General features: G+C 43.0%; 1 protein-coding gene across 1 annotated transcript in view; it reads left to right on the forward strand.

Annotated features, from left to right (window-relative positions):
- Positions 1–21,264, forward strand: part of LOC120018462 (protein furry homolog) — a 193,272-nt gene that overhangs the window by 81,677 nt on the left and 90,331 nt on the right. The window contains exons 21-24 of the mRNA XM_038961684.1: positions 679–765; positions 2,859–3,118; positions 13,297–13,489; positions 16,391–16,515. Of these exons, the coding sequence (XP_038817612.1) occupies positions 679–765; positions 2,859–3,118; positions 13,297–13,489; positions 16,391–16,515 (665 nt within the window). The remainder of the gene's footprint in view (positions 1–678; positions 766–2,858; positions 3,119–13,296; positions 13,490–16,390; positions 16,516–21,264) is intronic.

Raw genomic sequence — 21,264 nt, forward strand, 5'->3', positions numbered from 1 at the left:
TGCACCTGTATACATTGTCCACTGTTCTCGCTCAAGGCTAACTACAGCTTCCCAGCACTCTTATCTGAGCTAACTGTTACTTCCAGCACACACACACAGACATCCAGGCGCCCAGGCCAACAGTTAGCTAATATTCAATCACATTTAATACAGTTACTAATCACGTTTATTATAGTATTCAATCACATATGATATAGTTGCTAATCACGTTTGTTATAGTATTCAATCCAATCACATTTAATACAGTTGCTAATATTCAATCACGTGTGTTATAGTATAACTCAGAACCTCACATATGTTAGGGTTAGGGTTAGCCCTAACCCTAACCACAGTCAGTAGTCTCATGATTCACCCCCTCCTGTGTCTCTCTAAGATTAGCACAGTCTCGGTCACACAGTACAGCTTCACACTACTGATACTTTGTTGCATACACACACATATTTCATACACACACACATTTCAGGCTGTGGCCTCATGGTTAGACAGAGCACTGGTAAGAGTAGAGACTAATGGAAAATACAGGTTCACATGAGTCAGTAATTCAAACTTTAATGCATAAGAAGCCCTACTAGCTTATAGTTAGTTAAGCATGTCAAAAAACCTTATAAAACCCCACAGTTACGGAGTATTGGACCAGAGTTGGTTGAACATGATGGATTCTGTGATCATACCTTACAGGATGATGACAAACCCATGATAGAGGTCATGGATCAACTGAGCCTGGCGGTTCTGGAAAGTTTTGTCCATGTGGCAGCGTCAGATACGGTGAGCGTTTCTCTGTGTTGCACTCTGTGTGTGTGTGTGTGTGTTTTAGAGGGAGAAGAGGAGGCAGAGGGTGGGGGTGGGGGTGGAGAGAGAGAGGGGAGACTGAAGGCGTCAATGTGTACTCATACAGTATAGCTTCTGTGTAAGTCTGGCTGCATTTTGCTCATCTAAGTAATCCACTTATTTTATGTACAATTTCTCACATTTCATAACTTTGTTATTACTCCAGACAGTGATTCAGGATGGGTATTACAGCCCAGTTCGCTTAACATACAGTGCATTCGGAAAGTATTCAGACCCCTTGACTTTTTCAACATTTTGTTACGTTACAGCCTTATTCTAAAATTGACTAAATTGTTTATTTTCCTCATCAATCTACATACAATACAAAGCAAAAACATTTTTTTGAAGAAAAAAAATCACATTTACATAAGTATTCAGACCCTTTACTCAGTACTTTGTTCAAGCACCTTTGGCAGTGATTACAGCCTCGAGTCTTCTTGGGTATGACGCTACAAGCTTGGCACACCTGTATTTGGGGATTCCCTCCCATTCTTCTCTGCAGATCCTCTCAAGCTCTGTCAGGTTGGATGGGGAGCGTCACTGCACAGCTATATTCAGGTCTCTCCAGAGATGTTCGATCAGATTCAAGTTCGGGCTCTGGCTGGGCCACTCAAGGACATTCAGAGAACTCCTGCATTGTCTTGGTTGTGTGCTTAGGGTTGTTGTCCTATTGGAAGGTGAACCTTCACCCCCAGTCTAAGGTCCTGAGCGCTCTGGTGCAGGTTTTCATCAAGGATCTCTCTGTACTTTCATCTTTCCCTCAATACTGACTAGTCTCCCAGTCCCTGATGAAAAACATCCCCACAGCGTAATGCTGTCACCACATTGCTTCACTGTAGGGATGGTGCCAGGTTTCTTCCAGACGTGACACTTGGCATTCAGGCCAAAGAGTTCAATCTTGGTTTCATCTGACAATATACTATTGTTTCTCATGTTCTGAGAGTCCTTTAGGTTCTTTTTGGCAAACTCCAAGCGGGCTGTTATGTGCCTTTTACTGAGGAGTGGTTTCCGTCTGGCCACTCTACCATAAAGGCCTGATTGGTGGAGTTTTGCAGAGATGATTGTCCTTTTGGAAGGTTCTCCCATCTCTAGAGAGATGGAGCTCTGTCAGAGTGACCATCAGGTACTTGGTCACCTCCCAGACCAAGGCCCTTCTCCACCAATTGCTCCGTTTGGCCAGCTCTAGGAAGAGTCTTGGTGGTTCCAAACTTCTTCCATTTAAGAATGATGGAGGCCACTGTGTTCTTGGGGACCTTCAATGCTGAAGACATTTTTTGGTACCCTTCCCTAGATCTGTGCCTCGACACAATCTTGTCTCGAAACTCTACAGACAATTCCTTCGACCTCATGGCTTGGTTTTTTCTCTGACATGCACTGTCAACTGTGGGACCTTATATAGACAGGTGTGTGCCTTTCCAACTCATGTCCAATCAATTGAATTTCCCAAAGGTGGACTTCAAAATCAAGCTGTAGAAACATCTCAAGGATGATCAATGGAAACAGAATGCACCTGAGAGCAATTTCGAGTCTCATAGCAAAGGTTCTGAATAGTTATGTAAATAAGGTTTCTGTTTTTTATTTTGTATACATTTGTACAAATTTCTGAAAACCTGTTTTTGCTTTGTCATTATAGAGTATTGTGTGATTGATGAGGGGGAAAAAACGATTTCATACATTTTAGAATAGGTCTGTAACATCACAGAATGTGGGAAAAGTCAAGGGGTACTTTACGAATGCACTTTACCGTCAAGCGATCTGGTTAGCTTCCATTAATCACGTTAGTGATTTGTATGAACAATCGTCTCACTGATCATAGAATTGTGGATGGCAGTTTTAGCCTGGTTCTAGAACTGCAATTGAAATTCCAGTTGAACCTAAAAAAATTGCATACATTTTTTATGATTTCTAAAATATACAGTCTATAGCCTTTAATTGTAATTGAAGATCATTTCCTGAATTGACTGAAACCTCTAACCCTTGACTTCTAACCCCTGACCCTCCTGTCTCCCAATCCCCAACCCCCTTTTTAGGCCACTCTTCCATTGGGCCACCAAGTGGACCTGCAATGGCTGCTTGAGTGGAACTCCATGCTGGTCAACAGCCACTATGACATCCGGAGCCCGTCCCACGTATGGATCTTTGCCCAGTCGGTCAAGGACCCCTGGGTTCTCTGTCTCTACAGCCTGCTGCGCCAGGACCACCTGCCCAAACACTGCCCCACCGCCCTTAGCTACACCTGGTCCTACGTCTTCACACGCATGCAGCTGCTCATGCCCCTGGTGGACCCCACGTGAGTACTGCTAAGTTTTGTTCCTGATTGAATAGAATAGATCTTTATTGTCGCCAACCCGAGCCAACCTGACACAACCCCATGTTGGATTTGATTTATTGTACAGATTGCGTACAGCACAGCCCCAGAGGATAACACATCAGAGTATTGAACAAAAGTTTATTTTACAATTTGGATCTTGATGTAAGAAGATAGATGGTTAGATAATCCATAAAAATGAAATGGACAGCACTCTAAGGGGCGGTTTCCCAGACACAGAGTAGGCCTAGTCCCGTGCCCTTATCCACAAAGCATCTCTGAAAAAGGTCCTAGGAATCCTTGTTTTTAGACACAAAAGAAATCTCAGCTCACAGTAGGATGTGAAGACACTGCACAGACAAACTCTGCGCCAGGAGTAAAATAAACTGATAGAAGTTTTTCAGCTGGTAATCACAACAGTTTGAGGTACTGCAAAGAAAATATAGTGATGACTCTCAGTGACATTGTTGCAAATGATGGGGAATAACCAATCGCGATGAGGCATCGGCAGCTGTGAACTCTATAGCTCGCTTCAGACAACCACAGTGAATGTACATCAAATCTTGCAATGGTAAAACTTTTGATTGAACTTTGCCCACTCTTAATTCTTGCCCAATATGTTGGAATGCATAACCCTTTTTTTTGGGACAAATTCAGATATTTTGAATAATGTGATTGGCATATTGCACTGAATCATACAGTATGACTATTGCTAAACACATACTTTTTATAATATTACCGTTATATCAACACATTTGCACTGGATATATATTTCTGGATATCTGACATGTTATTAGATATAAGGAGTAGACATGCTCTCATATACGCATGTCATTCATTTCATATACGGAGCTAGGATATTCTCCGTAATGGGACAGTTTGTACATGCATCCAATCTGGACCTCAGAAATCTCCCTTCTACTGTATGAGTCCAGGGAGATATCTGGGGTGAGATGCATACAAGACACGCACCTGATGCGCATGCACCCGCTTACATATTTGTAGAATATTCGAACTCCGGAAAGGGTAAGTGTCAACATGCTGACATATCTAAGCCTTTATACTTAGGTATGAATGAAGCCACATATTTTCTGAAATGTATCATATCCTTAGTCGTTACCTGATCATTTATGCATCCGTATTCCTTACATGATATGTAGTATTCATCCTCATGTCTGATTGAAAATGGGCTAAAGCTCATCAAATATTATTTGACCTGTTCCGGCGGGCAAAAATCATTGTGCTTCTTCACATGAAGGTGACATATCTGAGCATACATTTGTACCATATTCAGTAGTAGGCTATACAAGGCATGGATAGGCAAACATCGTCATACATGTATTTAATCCAGGTTGCTATTTCCAAAGCACATCTGTACTATTTCAGTTTAAAAAATGCAGCATAGCAAATCCACATTTTTGTGTATGTGTACTTTACTTTTATATTTTTGACTACTTTTACTTCACTACTTCAGGCCAAAGAGTTCAATCTTGGTTTCATCTGACAATATAATATTGTTTCTCATGTTCTGAGGGTCTTTAGGTGCCTTTTTGCAAACTCCAAGCAGGCTGTCATGTGCCTTTTACTGACGAGCGGCTTCCATCTGGCCACTCTACCATAAAGACCTGATTGGTGGAGTGCTGCAGAGATGGTTGTCCTTCTGGAAGGTTCTCCCATCTCCACAGAGGAACTCTGTAGCTATATCAGAGTGACCATCGGGTTCTTGGTCACCTCCCTGACCAAGGTCCTTCTCCCTCGATTGCTCAGTTTGGCCAGGACGCCAGCTCTGGGAAGAATCATGGTAGTTTCAAACTTCTTCCATTTAAGAATGATGGAGGCCACTGTCCTGATGATGGAGGCCACTGTCTTGGCCAGGTCGCAGTTGTAAATGAGAACTTGTTCTCAACTGGCCTACCTGGTTAAATAAAGGTTAAATAAAAATAAAAAAAATAATTAAAACATTTGTTCTTGGGAACCTTCAATGCTGCAGAAGTTTTTTGGTACCCTTCCCCAGATCTGTGCCTTGACACAATCATGTCTCGAAACTATACATACAATTGCTTTGAGCAGATGGCTCGGTTTTTGCTCTGACATACACCGTCAACTGTGGGACCTTATATAGACAGGTGTGTGCCTTTCCAACTCATGTCCAATTAGTTGAATTTAGCACAGGTGGACTCCAATCAAGTTGTAGAAACATCAAGGATGATGAATGGAAACAGGATGCCATAGCAAAGGGTTTAAATACTTATGTAAATATGATATTTCAGTTTTTTATTTTGAATAACCTGTTTTCTTTTTGTCATTATGGGGTATTGTGTGTAGATTGTTGAGTTACTCCACCTCAATAATTGCATTTGGCGAATCGCTCGGTGTAACGGATGTGAAATGGCTAGCTAGTTAGCGGGTACGCGCTAATAGCATTTCAATCGGTTACGTCACTTGCTCTGAGACCTGAAGTAGGGTTTCACCTTGCTCTGCAAGGGCCGCGGCCTTTGTGGAGCGATGGGTAACGATGCTTCGTGGGCGACCGTTGTTGATGTGTGCAGAAGGTCCCTGGTTCGCGCCCGTGTCGGGGCGAGGGGACGGTTTAAAGTTATACTGTTACATTGATGCTGTTGACCCGGATCACTGGTTGCTGCGGAAAAGGAGGAGGTTGAAAGGGGGGTGAGTGTAACGGATGTGAAATGGCTAGCTAGTTAGCGGGTACGCGCTAATAGCATTTCAATCGGTTACGTCACTTGCTCTGAGACCTGAAGTAGGGTTTCCCCTTGCTCTGCAAGGGCCGCGGCCTTTGTGGAGCGATGGGTAACGATGCTTCGTGGGCGACTGTTGTTGATGTGTGCAGAAGGTCCCTGGTTCGCGCCCGTGTCGGGGCGAGGGGACGGTTTAAAGTTATACTGTTACATCGGCACATGCATACTCAGGCTGACTTGCTCTTGTTTAGGCAAATGAGAAATAAGTGCACACAGGTTGTCCGGAAGGCCAACGTTAGTTACTTTAAGGAGCAGTTCTCTCTCTGTGGGTCTAACCCCAAGAAATTCTGGAAAACTGTTAAAGACCTGGAGAATAAACCCTCCTCCTCACAGTTGCCCATGTTCCTTAAAGTTGATGATGTGGTTGTTACTGACAAGAAGCACATGGCTGAGCTCTTTAATCACCACTTCGTTAAGGCAGGATTTCTATTTGACTCAGCCATGCCTCCTTGCCTGTCCAACATTTCCTCATCTCCCACCGACTAGCACTGAATGCGACTAGCCCTGATGCTTTTCCCTCTTTTTCCCCGGCCCCACTACAAAGTTCCTCCCTGTAGGCGGTCACTGAGTCTGAGATGATAATGGAGCTCCTTAAACTTGACCCCAAAAAAACATCTGGGTCAGACCCTTTCTTCTTTAAGGTTGCTGCCCCTATAATCGCCAAGCCTATCTCTGACCTTTTTAATCTGTCTCTCCTCTCTGGGAAGGTTCCCATTGCTTGGAAGGCAGCCACGGTTCATCCTTTATTTAAAGGGGAGATCAAGTTGATCCTAACTGTTATAGGCCTATTTCTATTTTTCCCTGTTTATCAAAAGTGTTGGAGAAACTTGTCAATAATCAACTGACTCGCTTTCTTGATGTCTATAGTATTCTCTCTGGTATGCAATCTGGTTTCCGCTCAGGTTATGAATGTGTCACTGTAACCTTAAAGGTTCTCAATGATGTCACCATTGCCCTTGATTCTAAGCAATGTTGTGCTGCTATTTTAATTGACTTGGCCAAAACTTTTGATACGGTAGACCATTTCATTCTTGTGTATTCCGGCTAAGGAGTATTGGTGTCTCTAAGAGGTCTTTGGCCTGGTTTGCTAACTACCTCTCTCAAAGAGTGCAGCGTATAAAGTCAGAACATCTGCTGTCTCACCCACTGCCTGTCACCAAGGGTGTACCCCAAGGCTCGATCCTAGGCCCCACGCTCTTCTCAATTTACATCAACAACATAGGAAGTATGTAGGAAGCTCTCTCATCCGTTTATATGCAGATGATACAGTCTTACACTCAGCTAGCCCCTCCCCGGATTTTGTGTTAAACGCTCTACAACAAAGCTTTCTTAGTGACCAACAAGCTTTCTCTGCCCTTAACCTTGTTCTGAACACCTCCAAACCAAAGGTCATGTGGTAAGAAGAATGCCCCTCTCCCAGCCGGTGTGATTACTACCGCTGAGGGTTTAAAGCTTGAGATAGTCACCTCATACAAGTACTTGGGAGTATGGCTAGACGGTACACTGTCCTTCCTTTAGCACATATCCAAGCTGCAGGCTAAGGTTAAATCTATACTTTCCTCTATCATAATTGCTCCTCTTTCACCCCAGCTGCCTAACTAACCCTGATTCAGATGACTATCCAACCCATGCTATATTACAGAGACGTAATTTATAGACCGACAGGTAACGGTGCTCTCGAGCGGCTAGATTTGCCACCAATTCTCGTTATAGGACACATCACTGAACTCTATACTCCTCTGTAAACTGGTCATCTCTGTAAACCTGTCGCAAGACCCACTGGTTGATGCTTATTTATAAACCCCTCTGTGGCCTCACTCCCCCCTAACTGAGATATCTACTGCAGCCCTCATCCTCCACATACAACACCCGTCCTGCCAGTCACATTCTGTTAAAGGTCCCAAAAGCACACACATCCCTGGGCTGCTCCTCTTTTCAGTTCGCTGCAGCTAGCGACTGGAATGAGCTGCAACAAACACTCAAACTGGACAGTTTTATCTCAATCTTCTTCATTCAAAGACTCAATCATGGAAACTCTTACCGACAGTTGTGGCTGCTTTGCATGATGTAGTGTTGTCTCTACCTTGTCTTTTGTGCTGTTGTCTGTGGCCAATAATGTTTGTACCCTGTTTTGTGCTGCTACCATGTTGTGCTGCTGCCATGTTGTGTTGGGTATGTTGCCATGTGTATGTTGTGCTGCTGCCATCCTCTTTTCGACTCCGTCTGCATATTTGCAATCAAACGGCAGAATTTTTCTCCATCTTCTTAGCTATCATACACGAATTCCACTGATTTCAAAACTCGGTTCTCCAGAAAGTGGAGGGAAACACTTATAGTTCTACTACGTGATATCTTTCAAAAAAAGCTGTGTTAGAAAGGATTACCTACACATACTGACCAGCTCATATTATAGACCGAAGCGTGCTACATGGCAGACCAATCTGAACTCATCTCTCGGCATGTCCAGCGCACTCATTATCTCAGCCAATCATGGCTAGCGGGAAGGTTTCTTACTTTTTCCGTGGCACAACCAACTAGGCTCCTAATTTAACAATTCTATTCGTATTTACAGATGGCATACACATTTTTTATTAAGGCACAGGAAAGTTCATAGGTTCCAGAAGGCATTTCTGCCACAAAACGCATTTTTGATCAAATAAAAAAGTTCATGTTCAAATGGCGCTCTTGTAAAGTATTGATGTGCGACATACGCCTAGTTTCCTGAAACTAGTCACATATACACAACTGCAATATTTGATTATTTCATAGTAATTCACTTTTTTCTATTGGTGTGTACCCAATGTGGACCTGAAATAGACAATTGAATGTTTTTTATGTTTTGGCAATTGGATATTCACCATTTTTGGCTTTGAAATGTCCATTAAAAAGCTCTATAATAATTTTAATGTCAGTATTTCATAATGCATTTATTTACAAAAATAACCAAAATCTATTTTTTTTATAAATAAAATATAATCTAAGCAAAAGAGAATCAACCTCAAAATGCACTAATTGCTCAGCACTAGGCACCTCAAAGGAAATATAGTGATTACGCTCGTTGACATTGTTGGAAATGATGGGGAACAACCAATCATGAGGCATCGCCAACGGTCAACTCTATAGCACGCTTCAGACAACCACGTACATAAAATGTTGCAATGGGAAAACGTTTGATCTAATTTTCACCTGACACTATCAATGTGCCTACTCTTAATTACTGTCTAATATGTTGCCATGCATATGTACTACCATTCAAAAGTTTGGGCTCAATTAGAAATGTCCTTGTTTTTGAAAGAAAAGCAATTTTTTTGCCCATTAAAATAGCAGAAATACAGTGTAGACATTGTTAATGTTGTAAATTACTATTGTAGCTGGAAACGGCAGATTTTTTATGGAATATCTACATTACATACATTTTTTTATTTAACCTTTATTTAACTTGGCAAGTCAGTTCAGAACAAATTCTTATTTACAATGACGGCCTAGGAACAGTGGGTTAACTGCCTTGTTCAGGGGCAGAACGACAGATTTTTACCTTGTCAGCTCGGGGATTCGATCTAGCAACCTTTCATACACGGCTGTGACTCTAACCGAAGAGAATTCTCTCGGGAGGTAATATGGTCGGCATTTAATTGTTAGGTATTCTAGGACTGGTGAACAAAATGACTTGAGTTTCTGTACGTTATCACAATCACACCATGAGTAGTTAACCCTTTCATGCGTGAGTTCCAAATAACTCTAACGGTCGCCCCAGCGTGAGTTTTTTTATGCACGTGATGTTAGAACGTTCTCTCCATTCCAGCATGTGATTGTTACGTAACAGTACATTTAATCCGCGCTGCCCTCAAACCCAAGCACGCAGCCTGTTTTTATTTGTAGGCTGTTTTCAACTTGTCAATTTTTAATTGTTTTTTATTTTCTAACAGTTTGAATTGAGGTGTGTTACGCCTCATTCATTCACATAAAAGTAGTCATTTTTAGTTTTGTGGACCACATTTTTTTGACATTTCTGACCCGGACAAAATTCCCCAATTTACTTCCCAATTGTTTGTGCAATTCAAGTCTGCAGACATTTGCTCATCTCCCGTCCTGCATACACGTGTTCACATGTTCCGTTTGTTGCCTGCATCGCAATCAAAGTTGTTTTCGTTACCAATAATAACTTTGGAAATGTGTGCGTTTCTATTGTTTCTATCTAGTAAGTGCCTTATTACGTTATAATAGTTTCTGCATGTCGTTTCTACTGTAGCATAATGTTTTTGTGTATATTCCTTATAACTGCGGACACGCGATGTAACGTTACTCATTTCATAACCTTTATGGTGTTATACTCAATGCTTAGGTAGCTAGCTACATTATTCTATGAGCTCTGGAAAACAATGCTAATTGCGTCAGAGAAGTATTAGCATATGTTGTATTTTGAAGCTACCCTGGCCTTATGACTCCCAAGTGGCACAGCGTCTCAGTGCTAGAGGCGTCACTACAGACACCCATGTTCAAATCCAGACTGCGTTTCTATCAAAGTAAGTGCCTTATTACGTTATAATAGTTTCTGTGTGTCATGTTATACCGTTTCTACTGTAGCTCACTGTGTGTATGGAGCATAATATATTTGTGTATATTCCTTATAACCGCGGTGACGCGAGGTAACGTTACTCATGTCATAACCTTTATGGTGTTATATTCAATCGTGCTTATGTAGCTAGCTACATTCTTCTATTAGTTCTGTAGAACAATTCTAGTTGCGTTAGAAGTATTGGCTTGTTGTATTTTGAAGCTACCCTGGAAATATTTTTAAATATCTTATACCACTTGGTTGTTTTCTGAGTGCATTCCACAAAGCTGTTTATCATGTCCTCCTTATCCACTGCCCCCATTTTGAGGTTATAGTCAAGCACTCAGTCTGGTTTGATGTTTTTCTCTGTCTGGTTTGATGTTTCTCTCTCCCATCAGGTGGTCCACCTTCCCTGTGGCCGACATGGTTGCTGTATGGACAGTGGAGAGGACATGGACGTCTCGTTTGTCACGGCACTTTGCTGCCAGCTGTTGACATTTCTTATTTTGTATAACGGGTCATTTAGGATGGCAGTAGCGTTGTTGATGAAATGCAGTCATAGCAGCAGAACTAGGAAGCAGTCTTGGGAAAAGAGGGTGGCAAAGAAGGGAGTTGCAAACATAGGATCTCTGCTCCAGTATTCTCTTAGGGAGTTCTTCTTTACTATCCCCATGAGAAGGACTGTCACCAGGAAGGTATACATTTCACTAATTGTGGTTGTCCCCCCCACTCCTGGCTCTCTCTTCTCCTGTAGCTCCAAGGCATAGCGATTGGTCTCTGCTATGTCTCCCAGCAGCTCCTCTGTCAGAAACAACTTGAAGCACTGCCTCAGATGGAAATAGCAAGGGCCGTTGCACTCCAGACTGGGACTCAACAACGCAAACAACAGGGCCAGGAGGGGTGAAATGTCTGGCAGCCTTTCAGCTACCATAGAACTCCTGGACTTCATCCACTATCGGTCTGCCTCCATCACCACCAGCATCTTCAAATGGAACTAGGACTGTGTCAGTGGACAAGGGGTCCTCAGATTCAGGGTTCTCAATGGCTGGGTGGCAGCTCCTCACTGTAACTGTCAGAATCTGATTCCTGACTTTCTGACTTTCAGATTTTTTAAAATCTTCATAATTTCCCACATTTGTGAGTTGTTTCCTTTTGAAAGACATTGCTAATACTACAGGTTAGCTCATTAGCTACATACATAAACAACAACACTGAATGGCTCAGAGTGGGAGTGAGAGGTTACGTGATTTACTGCCTGCACACGCCATTTTTATCAATAAATCACTATCAGAAAATGTTTTGTGTGGTATTATTGATATATTTACTATTTTTTCACGTTTTTCAATTTCCGGTGATAAATCATGCATTGCGATTTTTGCATAGATTGTACTGGGCACATAGTAAATAATAAATAATAACATAAATAATTTTTTGAAGGTTGTACTGATTATGATGAGCTAAGCTAATTCCAGCAATGTGTGTGGAGCCATGTTTGTTGACATACAATGCATTCTGGGTTTCGAAAGTAATCGTCGGATTACTTTCGATTTCTAGTAAGTGTTTTCCTCAATTATTTTGATCAACGCTGAGCTCACCCGTGATGTGATTAATTATACATAGTAATTGCTATTAGCTAATTCATATTGTAGTTTATGTCAGCCGAGAGTTAGAAAATATGACCGCTTGTGTTGCGTCAATCTTTCCTCAGTTAGCGCTAGGACAAATGTAGCCTACATTTTTCCGGTTAGGATGATTGTGTTTTGCTATAGATACTTCTGTGAATATCTGAACATTGCATCCAAAAATAAACTGCTCACATTCTGGACATTACTTTGTAAGGACTGTGTTTGTGTAAATAGTTCCTGAAAAAAGTGTGGCCAGCTCAAATGCTGATTATTGCGTCATTCGAAACTGGCCGTTCTAAATAAGCGTTATAAATGAGCGTTCTAATCACACGGTTGTGATCGTATGCTTCAGGGACCACTGTAGAATGATCACACCCGTGTGATGCCCTTCTTCAGTTTTTTATTCTTGTCTGCGCAATTTACTGAGAACTCAGCTGGCTGTATGGACGGGGACAGTATATCCAGAGAGAGCCATGATTCCGTGAAACAGTGTATGTTACAGTCCCTGATGTCTCTCTGGAAGGAGATCCTCGCCCTGAGCACGCCTACTTTATTGTCCAGAGACTGAACATTAACGAGTAATGTACTCGGAAGTGGTGGATGGTGTGCCCGCCTCCTGAGTCAAACTAGAAGTCCACTCTGAATACCTCTTCTCCGCCAGCGGCATTTTGGAGCAGCCTCTGGGATAAGTTAAATTGCCCTGGTGGTGCGGAGAAAGGATCCAATTCGGGAAAGTCGTATTCCTGGTCGTAATGTTGTTGAGGTACGCCGCTCTGATATCCAAAAGTTATTTCCGGCTGTATGTAATAACACAAAAAAAAGTATATAGGCTGTCGGCGCCATCTTTAGGCAAGAGATACTGTTGCATGTAGGTCTAGATTATTTATGGATTGATCATATAGAAAAGTCAAAACATTATTTGAACAACTCCAAAGCAATTGCATGTGTCGCAGGAACCACTGGTATCTCTTAAAATTGTTCATGAGGTCTCCTAAATATCTGTCGACTAGGTGGGACTCTTGTGAATGAAGAGGCTTCATGCATAGCTTTTAAGAATAAGAGTAAAATGTCTCTATTCTCAGCACAAATGTTCTACTCTGAGACGCTTTGTGGATACGGGCCCAGGACTAATCTGTGTCAGGAAAACCGCCCCTAAAGGTTCAGTTTGATTTACCATGCACTCTCAATGCACTGTGTGTGTGTGTTTACCCGTGGTCTCTCCAGTAACCCGGTATACACTAAGAAGGCCAGCAGCACGTCGGGTGGTGGAGACAGCTACGTGACCCTGTGGAGGAACTACCTGATCCTGTGTTTTGGAGTGGCCAAGCCTAGCATCATGAGCCCCGGCCAACTGAGAGCCTACACCCCTGAGATCACAGCCACTACACCTGACGGCAGCATCAGCTACGACAACAAGGTAGATACACTACATTACCAAAAGTATGTGGACACCTGCTCATCTTACATCTCATTCCAAAATCATGAGCTTTAATATGGAGTTGGTTCCCCCTTGGCTGCTATAACAGCCTCCTCTAAGGTCAGGGTTCTGTGCAGGCCAGTCAAGTTCTTCCACACAGAACTAGACAAACCATTTCTGTATGGACCTCGCTTTGTGCATGGGGGCATTGGCATGCTGAAACAGGAAAGGGCCTACCCCAAACTGTTGCCACAAAGTTGGAAGCAGAGATTTGTCTAGAATGTCATTGTATGCTGTAGCATTAAGAGTTCCCTTCACTGGAACTAAGGGGTCTAGCCCGAACCATGAAAAACATTCCCAGACCATTATTCCACCTCCACCAAACTTTACAGTTGGCACTATGCATTGGGGCATGTAGCGTTCTCCTGGAATCCGCCAAGGCCTGATTTTTCCGTCGGACTGCCAGATTGTGAATCATCACTCCATAGCACTCGTTTCCACTGGTCCAGAGTCCAATGGCATCGACTCTTGGCATTGTGCATGGTGATCTTAGTCTTGTGTGCGGCTGCTCATGAAGCTCCCGACGAACAGTTCTTGTGCTGACGTTGCTTCCAGAGGCAGTTTGGAACTCGGTAGTGAGTGTTGCAACCGAGAGCAGATGTTTTTGCCGATCCCGTTCTGTGAGCTTATGTTGAAATAGCCAAATCCACTAATTTCAAGGGGTGTCCACATATACTATATATACAAAAGTATCTCCCCCTCTCACAGCTAGATTGTCCCAATCAGCTAGATTGTCCCAACCTAGGGGCTAACTACCCCCCCATAAGGACTAATTAACTCCCCATAGAGACTAACTAACTCCCCATAGGGACAAACTAACTTCCCTAAAGTGTGTAAAGTGACATGGTTATCCTTTTTACTGTGGTTTGCTCTGGTTTGGAAAACCGTGTAACTAAGTTGTGTTGTCATTTGTGAAGATGTCTGACTAAGTAGTGTGTGTGTGTGTGTGTACCAGGTGATTTGAGCTGAATTGTGTGTGATGCACAATGTTTTGAGTGTGTGTACCAGAGGTGCATTCAACAAGGGTTAGTTGTTTGCGAACGTTCGTTTCCGTTAGCTAACATATTCCACTTGTTTTGTGTTAGCCGTAAACATTTGTTAGCTAAAAGTCTGAGACGCTATGGTGCAGTGAACGTACAGTGCCCTCGGAAAGTATTCAGACCCCTTGACTTTTTCCACATTTTGTTATGGTACAGCCTTATTCTAAAATTAATACCCCATAATGACAAAGCAAAAGCAGATTGTTAGAAATTTTTGCAATTTATATATTTTTTTAAACAGAAATACCCTTTTTTCCATAAGTATTCAGACCCTTTGCTTGAGGTATTTATACAACTTGATTTGAAGTCCACCTGTGGTAAATTCAATTGATTGGACATGATTTGGAAAGTCACACACCTGTCTATATAAGATCCCATAGTTGACAGTGCATATAAGAGCAAAAACCAAGCCAAAAGGTTGAAGGAATTGTTCCATAGAGCTCTGATACAGGATTCTGTTGAGGCACAGATCTGGGGAAGGGATCGAAAACATTTCTGCTGCATTGAAGGTCGCCAAGAACAAAGTGGCCTCTATCATTCTTAAATGGAAGAAGTTTGGAACCACCAAGACTCTTCCTCGAGCTGACCGTCCGGCCAAACTGAGCAAACAGGGGAGGAGGGCCTTGGTCAGGGAGGTGACCAAGAACCCGATTGTCACTCTGACAGAGCTCCAGAGTTCCTCTGTGGAGATTGGAGAACCTTCCAGAAGGACAAACATCTCTGCAGCACTCCACCAATCAGGCCCTTATGGTATAGTGGCCAGACGGAAGCCACTCCTCAGTAAAAAGCACATGACAGCCCACTTGGAGTTTTCCAAAAGGCACCTAAAGACTTTCAGACCATGAGAAACAAGATTATCTGGTCTGATGAAATCAAGATTTACCTCTTTGGCCTGCATGCCAAGCGTCACGTCTGGAGGAAACCTGGCATCCCTACGTTGAAGCATGGTGGTGGCAGAATAATGCTGTGGGGATGGTTTTCAGCTGCATGTACTGGGTGAGTAGTCAGGATCGAGGGAAAGATGAACGGAGCAAAGTACAGAGAGATTCTTGATGAAAACCTGCTCCAGAACACTCAGGACCCTCAGACTGGGGCGAATGTTCACCTTCCAACAGGATAACGACCCTAAGCACACAACCAACACAAAGCAGGAGTGGCTTTGGGACAAGTCTCTGAATGTCCTTGAGTGGCCCAGCCAGAGCCCGGACTTAAACCCGATCAAACATCTCTGGAGAGACCTGAAAATAGCTGTGCAGCAATGCTCCCCATCCAACCTGACAGTTCTTGAGAGGATTTGCAGAGAAGAATGGGGAAACTCCCCAAATATAGGTGTGCCAAGCTTGTAGAATCATACCCAAAATAATCTAGCCTGTAATTGCTGCCAAAGTTGCTTCGACAAAGTACTTTGTAAAGGGTCTGAATACTTATGTAAATGTAATATTTTTGTTTTTTAATTTTTATAAATTAGCAAGCATTTCTAAAAACCTGTTTTTGCTTTTTCATTATGGGGTATTGCTGAGATTGCTGAGGGGGAAAAAACGATTTAATCCATTTTAGAATAAGGCTGTAACCTAACAAAATGTGGAAAAATTCAAAGGGTCTGAATACTTTCCGAAGGCACTGTAAGTGTCTGTTTCGGGTCTAAACTGCCTCTATAAATAATAATGTGAACATGTAGGCTTACATGTATATTTAATGTAGTAGGAATAGCAAATTATCTTCTGCCGTAAATGGAAGCCTTGTTGAACGCTCCTCAGGTGATTGGCACTGGATGGTACAATGTTTTGTGTGTGTGTACCAGGTGATTTGGACCCCCTCAGTAGCATGGCTCCTGAAACAGCTGGTCCCTCTAATGAGAGCAGAGAGCATTGAGCTGACAGAGTCCTTGGTGCTAGGCTTTGGACGCACCAACTCCCTGGTCTTCAGGTACAACACACACACACACACACACACACACACACACACACACACACACACACACACACACACACACACACACGCACACGCACAGCACAACACACACACATTAGAGTTGCCCCTGATCAGTGTAGGAGTTAGCTAAGCGAAGGCTATTTGTTTTGAGAGTTTCCTCAGTACGTGATTAGGGCGATAAGATAAGAAAAATGCTGAGGATGCAGACATTCGAGTTATATTATGGAACGCCGTTTGGGTCTGTGTGTGTCAAAAAAAGATACATGTCAAATAACACTATTTGACGTGTCAAATAAAATTGTTGACCAATCAGGACCAGAATTTGACTGCACGTCACATAATAATTTAACCCGTTCATTATTTTTTTACGTAGTTATTACACATTGATTAGACAATCACTCGTGTTTCATATGTCACAACGATTCATATATACGTATGCTATGATGCTGGTAAAGTTCTCGCGCACCTACAGTGCTGGTCATTAAAAAAAGCTAGCTAGCTAGCTCATGGATGCAAACAAAGTTCTTCCCCAAAAACATAGAAAACGACATTTGTTTCAGTAGCTATATAGCTAGGTGTCATCATCTAAAATAACGCAAATTTATAAGACGGTTCTTATTTGATTAACGGTGGTCGGACCCATCTATGTGAAGCTAGCCACAATAACGATTAGCATAATAGTGGACTTTGCGGTTAGCCTTCATAATAAATGTATGCCATTGACAGTGATGCAAATTAATACAAATAGTAGAATTATGCCAAAATTGAATAGATCATGCTAAACGAGATTGGAATGTTGTTATATAAAATCAACAAAATACAATAATTTGTTAATTTGACAAATCTGTTGAAATCACACTGGATGTATTATACTTTAGAATTGCATTGGGGGGCATACTTATTTCACTGTACAGCCTTACCTATGGATTGTGGATCAATGACATGGGGTATCAGTCTTCTCAGTGACACCCAGAGAACATTAGCGTTATAGCTCTTATTGCGGGACTCTGAAACAACTGTGAATTGAGCCCCATTGTCAATCTATGTGTATTGAACACTAATCCCGAGGAAAAACAATACTGCGTGGATGTTTTGGAGTCTGATAACTCTGAGGAGGATGTTGGGAGAAAATATATTGGGTATTGAGTAGACTGATACCCCATTTCATTGATCCCCAATCCTTAGGTAAAGCAGTACAGTGCAATATGAATGTCAATACACACAAAAGGCTGACTGGGGAGGTGATTTCACACAGTCACAGTCCCGCGATAAAAGCTACAACGCTAATAACTCTTTACAGTTGTGTTCTTCGAGTGTCACCGAGTAGACTGATTTCATTGCTTCATATTCCAACCGTGTTTAACATTATCTAGTCTAAATATGGCATAATTCCACCAATGATAACCTTCTGATTCGCTTTCAAATAGGTACTTTTATTTTGAAGTTCCACTAAATTCCACTATTGTGCCTAAACCTTATTGTGGCTAGCTTCACAACACATAACCTGGTCCGGTCGAGCCTCACTAGCCAGATGAAGCAAACTGGCTGCTTATAACGTTAGCTGTGGGCAACAAGTGTCACGGCTTCAATAAGTAGTGAGTGCAGGAGTCAGGCGCAGAGAGCAGGGTAGTTCAAAAGATGTGGATCTTTAATATTCCAACACAACCAGAGAGACGGTCACGCCACACACACAAGGGCGCGTAATGTCCCAGTCCAACAAACAGGACGAAACTGATCAGGAAAAGAAACCACAAGAATAATCAAACACCACAAACAGAAAAACAAGCCCGCACAAAAGCCGGCGGGCCTACTGGGTTTAAATAGCCCAAGACCAAACCTAAACACGAAACAGGTGCAACAAATCAGACACAACTAAATGAAACAGAAAAGGGGATTGGTGGCAGCTAGTAGGCCGGCGACGACGACCGCCGAGCGCCGCCCGAACAGGAAGAGGCACCATCTTCGGCGGGATTCGTGACAACAAGGTTAAGTAGCTGGCTAGCAAGTTCAATTTCAATAGGTGAACAACAAGTGGCTACCTAGCTAATACTTACTCACAAGAATTCCTAAATCATTGCTAAGAATAATGAAAATGACTACAGTTTCTACTGGTCATTGTTTACAGGCTGGATGTATTGGTGCTAGCTAGGTCTTGTAGGCTTTTATTCACTGCTTTAGCACATTCTGCCAAACCGGATGTCTTAGCCGTGTCTGAATCCTGGCTTAGGAAGACCACCAAAAACCCTGAAATTTCCATCCCTAACTATAACATTTCCTGCCAAGATAGAACTGTCAAAGGGGGCGGAGTTGCAATCTACTCGCAATCTACGAGTTCTGTCTTTCTATCCAGGTCTGTAACCAAACAATTTGAGCTTCTACTTTTAAAAATCCACCTTTCCAGAAACAAGTCTCTCACCGTTGCCGCTTGCTATAGACCACCCTCTGCTCCCAGCTGTGCCCTGGACCATGTGTGAATTGATTGCCCCCCATCTATCTTCAGAGCTAGGTGATCTAAACTGGGACATGCTTAACACCCCGGCCATCCTACAATCTAAGCTTGATGCCTTCAATCTCACACAAATTATCAATGAACCTACCAGGTACAACCCCAAATGCGTAAACACGGGCACCCTCATAGATATCATCCTAACTAACTCGCCCTCCAAATACACCTCTGCTGTTTTCAATCAAGATCTCAGCGATCACTGCCTCATTGCCTGCATCCGTAATAGGTCTGCGACCAAACGACCACCCCTCATCACTGTCAAACGCTACCTAAAACACTTTTGCGAGCAGGCCTTTCTATTCAACCTGGCCGGGGTATCCTGGAATGACATTGACCTCATCCCGTCAGTAGAGGATGCCTGGTTATTCTTTAAAAGTGGCTTCCTCACCATCTTAAATAAGCACGCTCCATTAAAAAAAAAATTGAACCAGGAATAGATATAGTCCTTGGTTCACTCCAGATCTGTCACAAAAACATCCTGTGGCGTTCTGCATTAGCATCGAATAGCCCCCGTGATATGCAACTTTTCAGGTTAGGAACAAATATACACAGGCAGTTAGGAAAGCTAAGGCTAGCTTTTTCAAACAGAAGTTTGCATCCTGTAGTACAAACTCCAAAAAGTTCTGGGACACTGTAAAGTCCATGGAGAATAAGAGCACCTCCTCCCAGCTGCCCACTGCACTGAGGCTAGGAAACACTGTCACCCCCGATAAATCCACTATAATTGAGAATTTCAATAAGCATTTCTTTACGGCTGGCCATGCTTTCCACCTGGCTACCCCTACCCCGGTCAACTGCCCGGCACCCTCCACAGCAACCCGCCCAAGCCTCCACCATTTCTCCTTCACCCAAATCCAGATAGCTGAAGTTCTGAAAGAGCTGCAAAATCTGGACCCCTACAAATCAGCCGGGCTAGACAATCTCTTTCTAAAATTACCTGCCGAAATTGTTGCAACCCCTATTACTAGCCTGTTCAACCTCTTTTTCGTATCGTCTGATATTCCCAAAGATTGGAAAGCTGCCGCGGTCATCCCCCTCTGCAAAGGGGGTGACACTCTAGACCCAAACTGCTATAGACCTATATCTATCCTACCATGTCTTTCTAAGGTCTTCGAAAGCCAAGTTAACAAACAGATTACCGACCATTTCGAATCCCACCGTACCTTCTCCGCTATGCAATCTGGTTTCAGAGCTGGTCATGGGTGCACCTCAGCCACGCTCAAGGTCCTAAACGATATCTTAACTGCCATCGATAAGAGACATTACTGTGCAGCCGTATTCATCGACCTGGCTAAGGCTTTCGACTCTGTCAATCACCACATTCTTATTGGCAGACTCGACAGCCTTGGTTTCTCAAATGATTGCCTCGCCTGGTTTACCAACTACTTCTCAGATAGAGTTCAGTGTGTCAAATCGGAGGGCCTGTTGTCCGGACCTCTGGCAGTCTCTATGGGGGTGCCACAGGGTTCAATTCTCAGGCCGACTCTCTTCTCTGTATACATCAATGATGTCGCTCTTGCTGCTGGTGATTCTCTGATCCACCTCTATGCAGACGACACCATTCTGTATACTTCTGGCCACTCTTTGGACACGGTGTTAACTAACTTCCAGACGAGCTCCTTCCTTGGCCTCCAACTGCTCTTAAATGCAAGTACAACTAAATGCATGCTATTCAATCGATCACTGCCCGCATCTGCCCGCCCGTCCATTATCACTACTCTGGACGGCTCTGACTTAGAATACGTGGATAACTACAAATACCTAGGTGTCTGGTTAGACTGTAAACTCTCCTTCCAGACTCACATTAAGCATCTCCAATCCAAAATTAAATCTAGAATCGGCTTCCTATATCGCAACAAAGCATCCTTCACTCATGCTGCCAAACATACCCTCGTAAAACTGACCATCCTACCGATCCTCGACTTCGGCGATGTCATCTATAAAATAGCCCCCAACACTCTACTCAACAAATTGGATGCAGTCTATCACAGTGCCATCAGTTTTGTCACCAAAGCCCCATACACTACCCACCACAGCGACCTGTACGCTCTCGTAGGTTGGCCCTCGCTTCATACTCGTCGCCAAACCCACTGGCTACAGGTTATCTACAAGTGTCTGCTAGGTAAAGCCCCGCCTTATCTCAGCTCACTGGTTACCATAGCACCCACTCATAGCACGCGCTCCAGCAGGTTTATCTCACTGGTCACCCCCAAAGCCAATTCCTACTTTGGTCGCCT

This window comes from Salvelinus namaycush, chromosome 23 (genome assembly GCF_016432855.1).
Source record: "Salvelinus namaycush isolate Seneca chromosome 23, SaNama_1.0, whole genome shotgun sequence".
Lineage (NCBI taxonomy): Eukaryota > Metazoa > Chordata > Actinopteri > Salmoniformes > Salmonidae > Salvelinus > Salvelinus namaycush.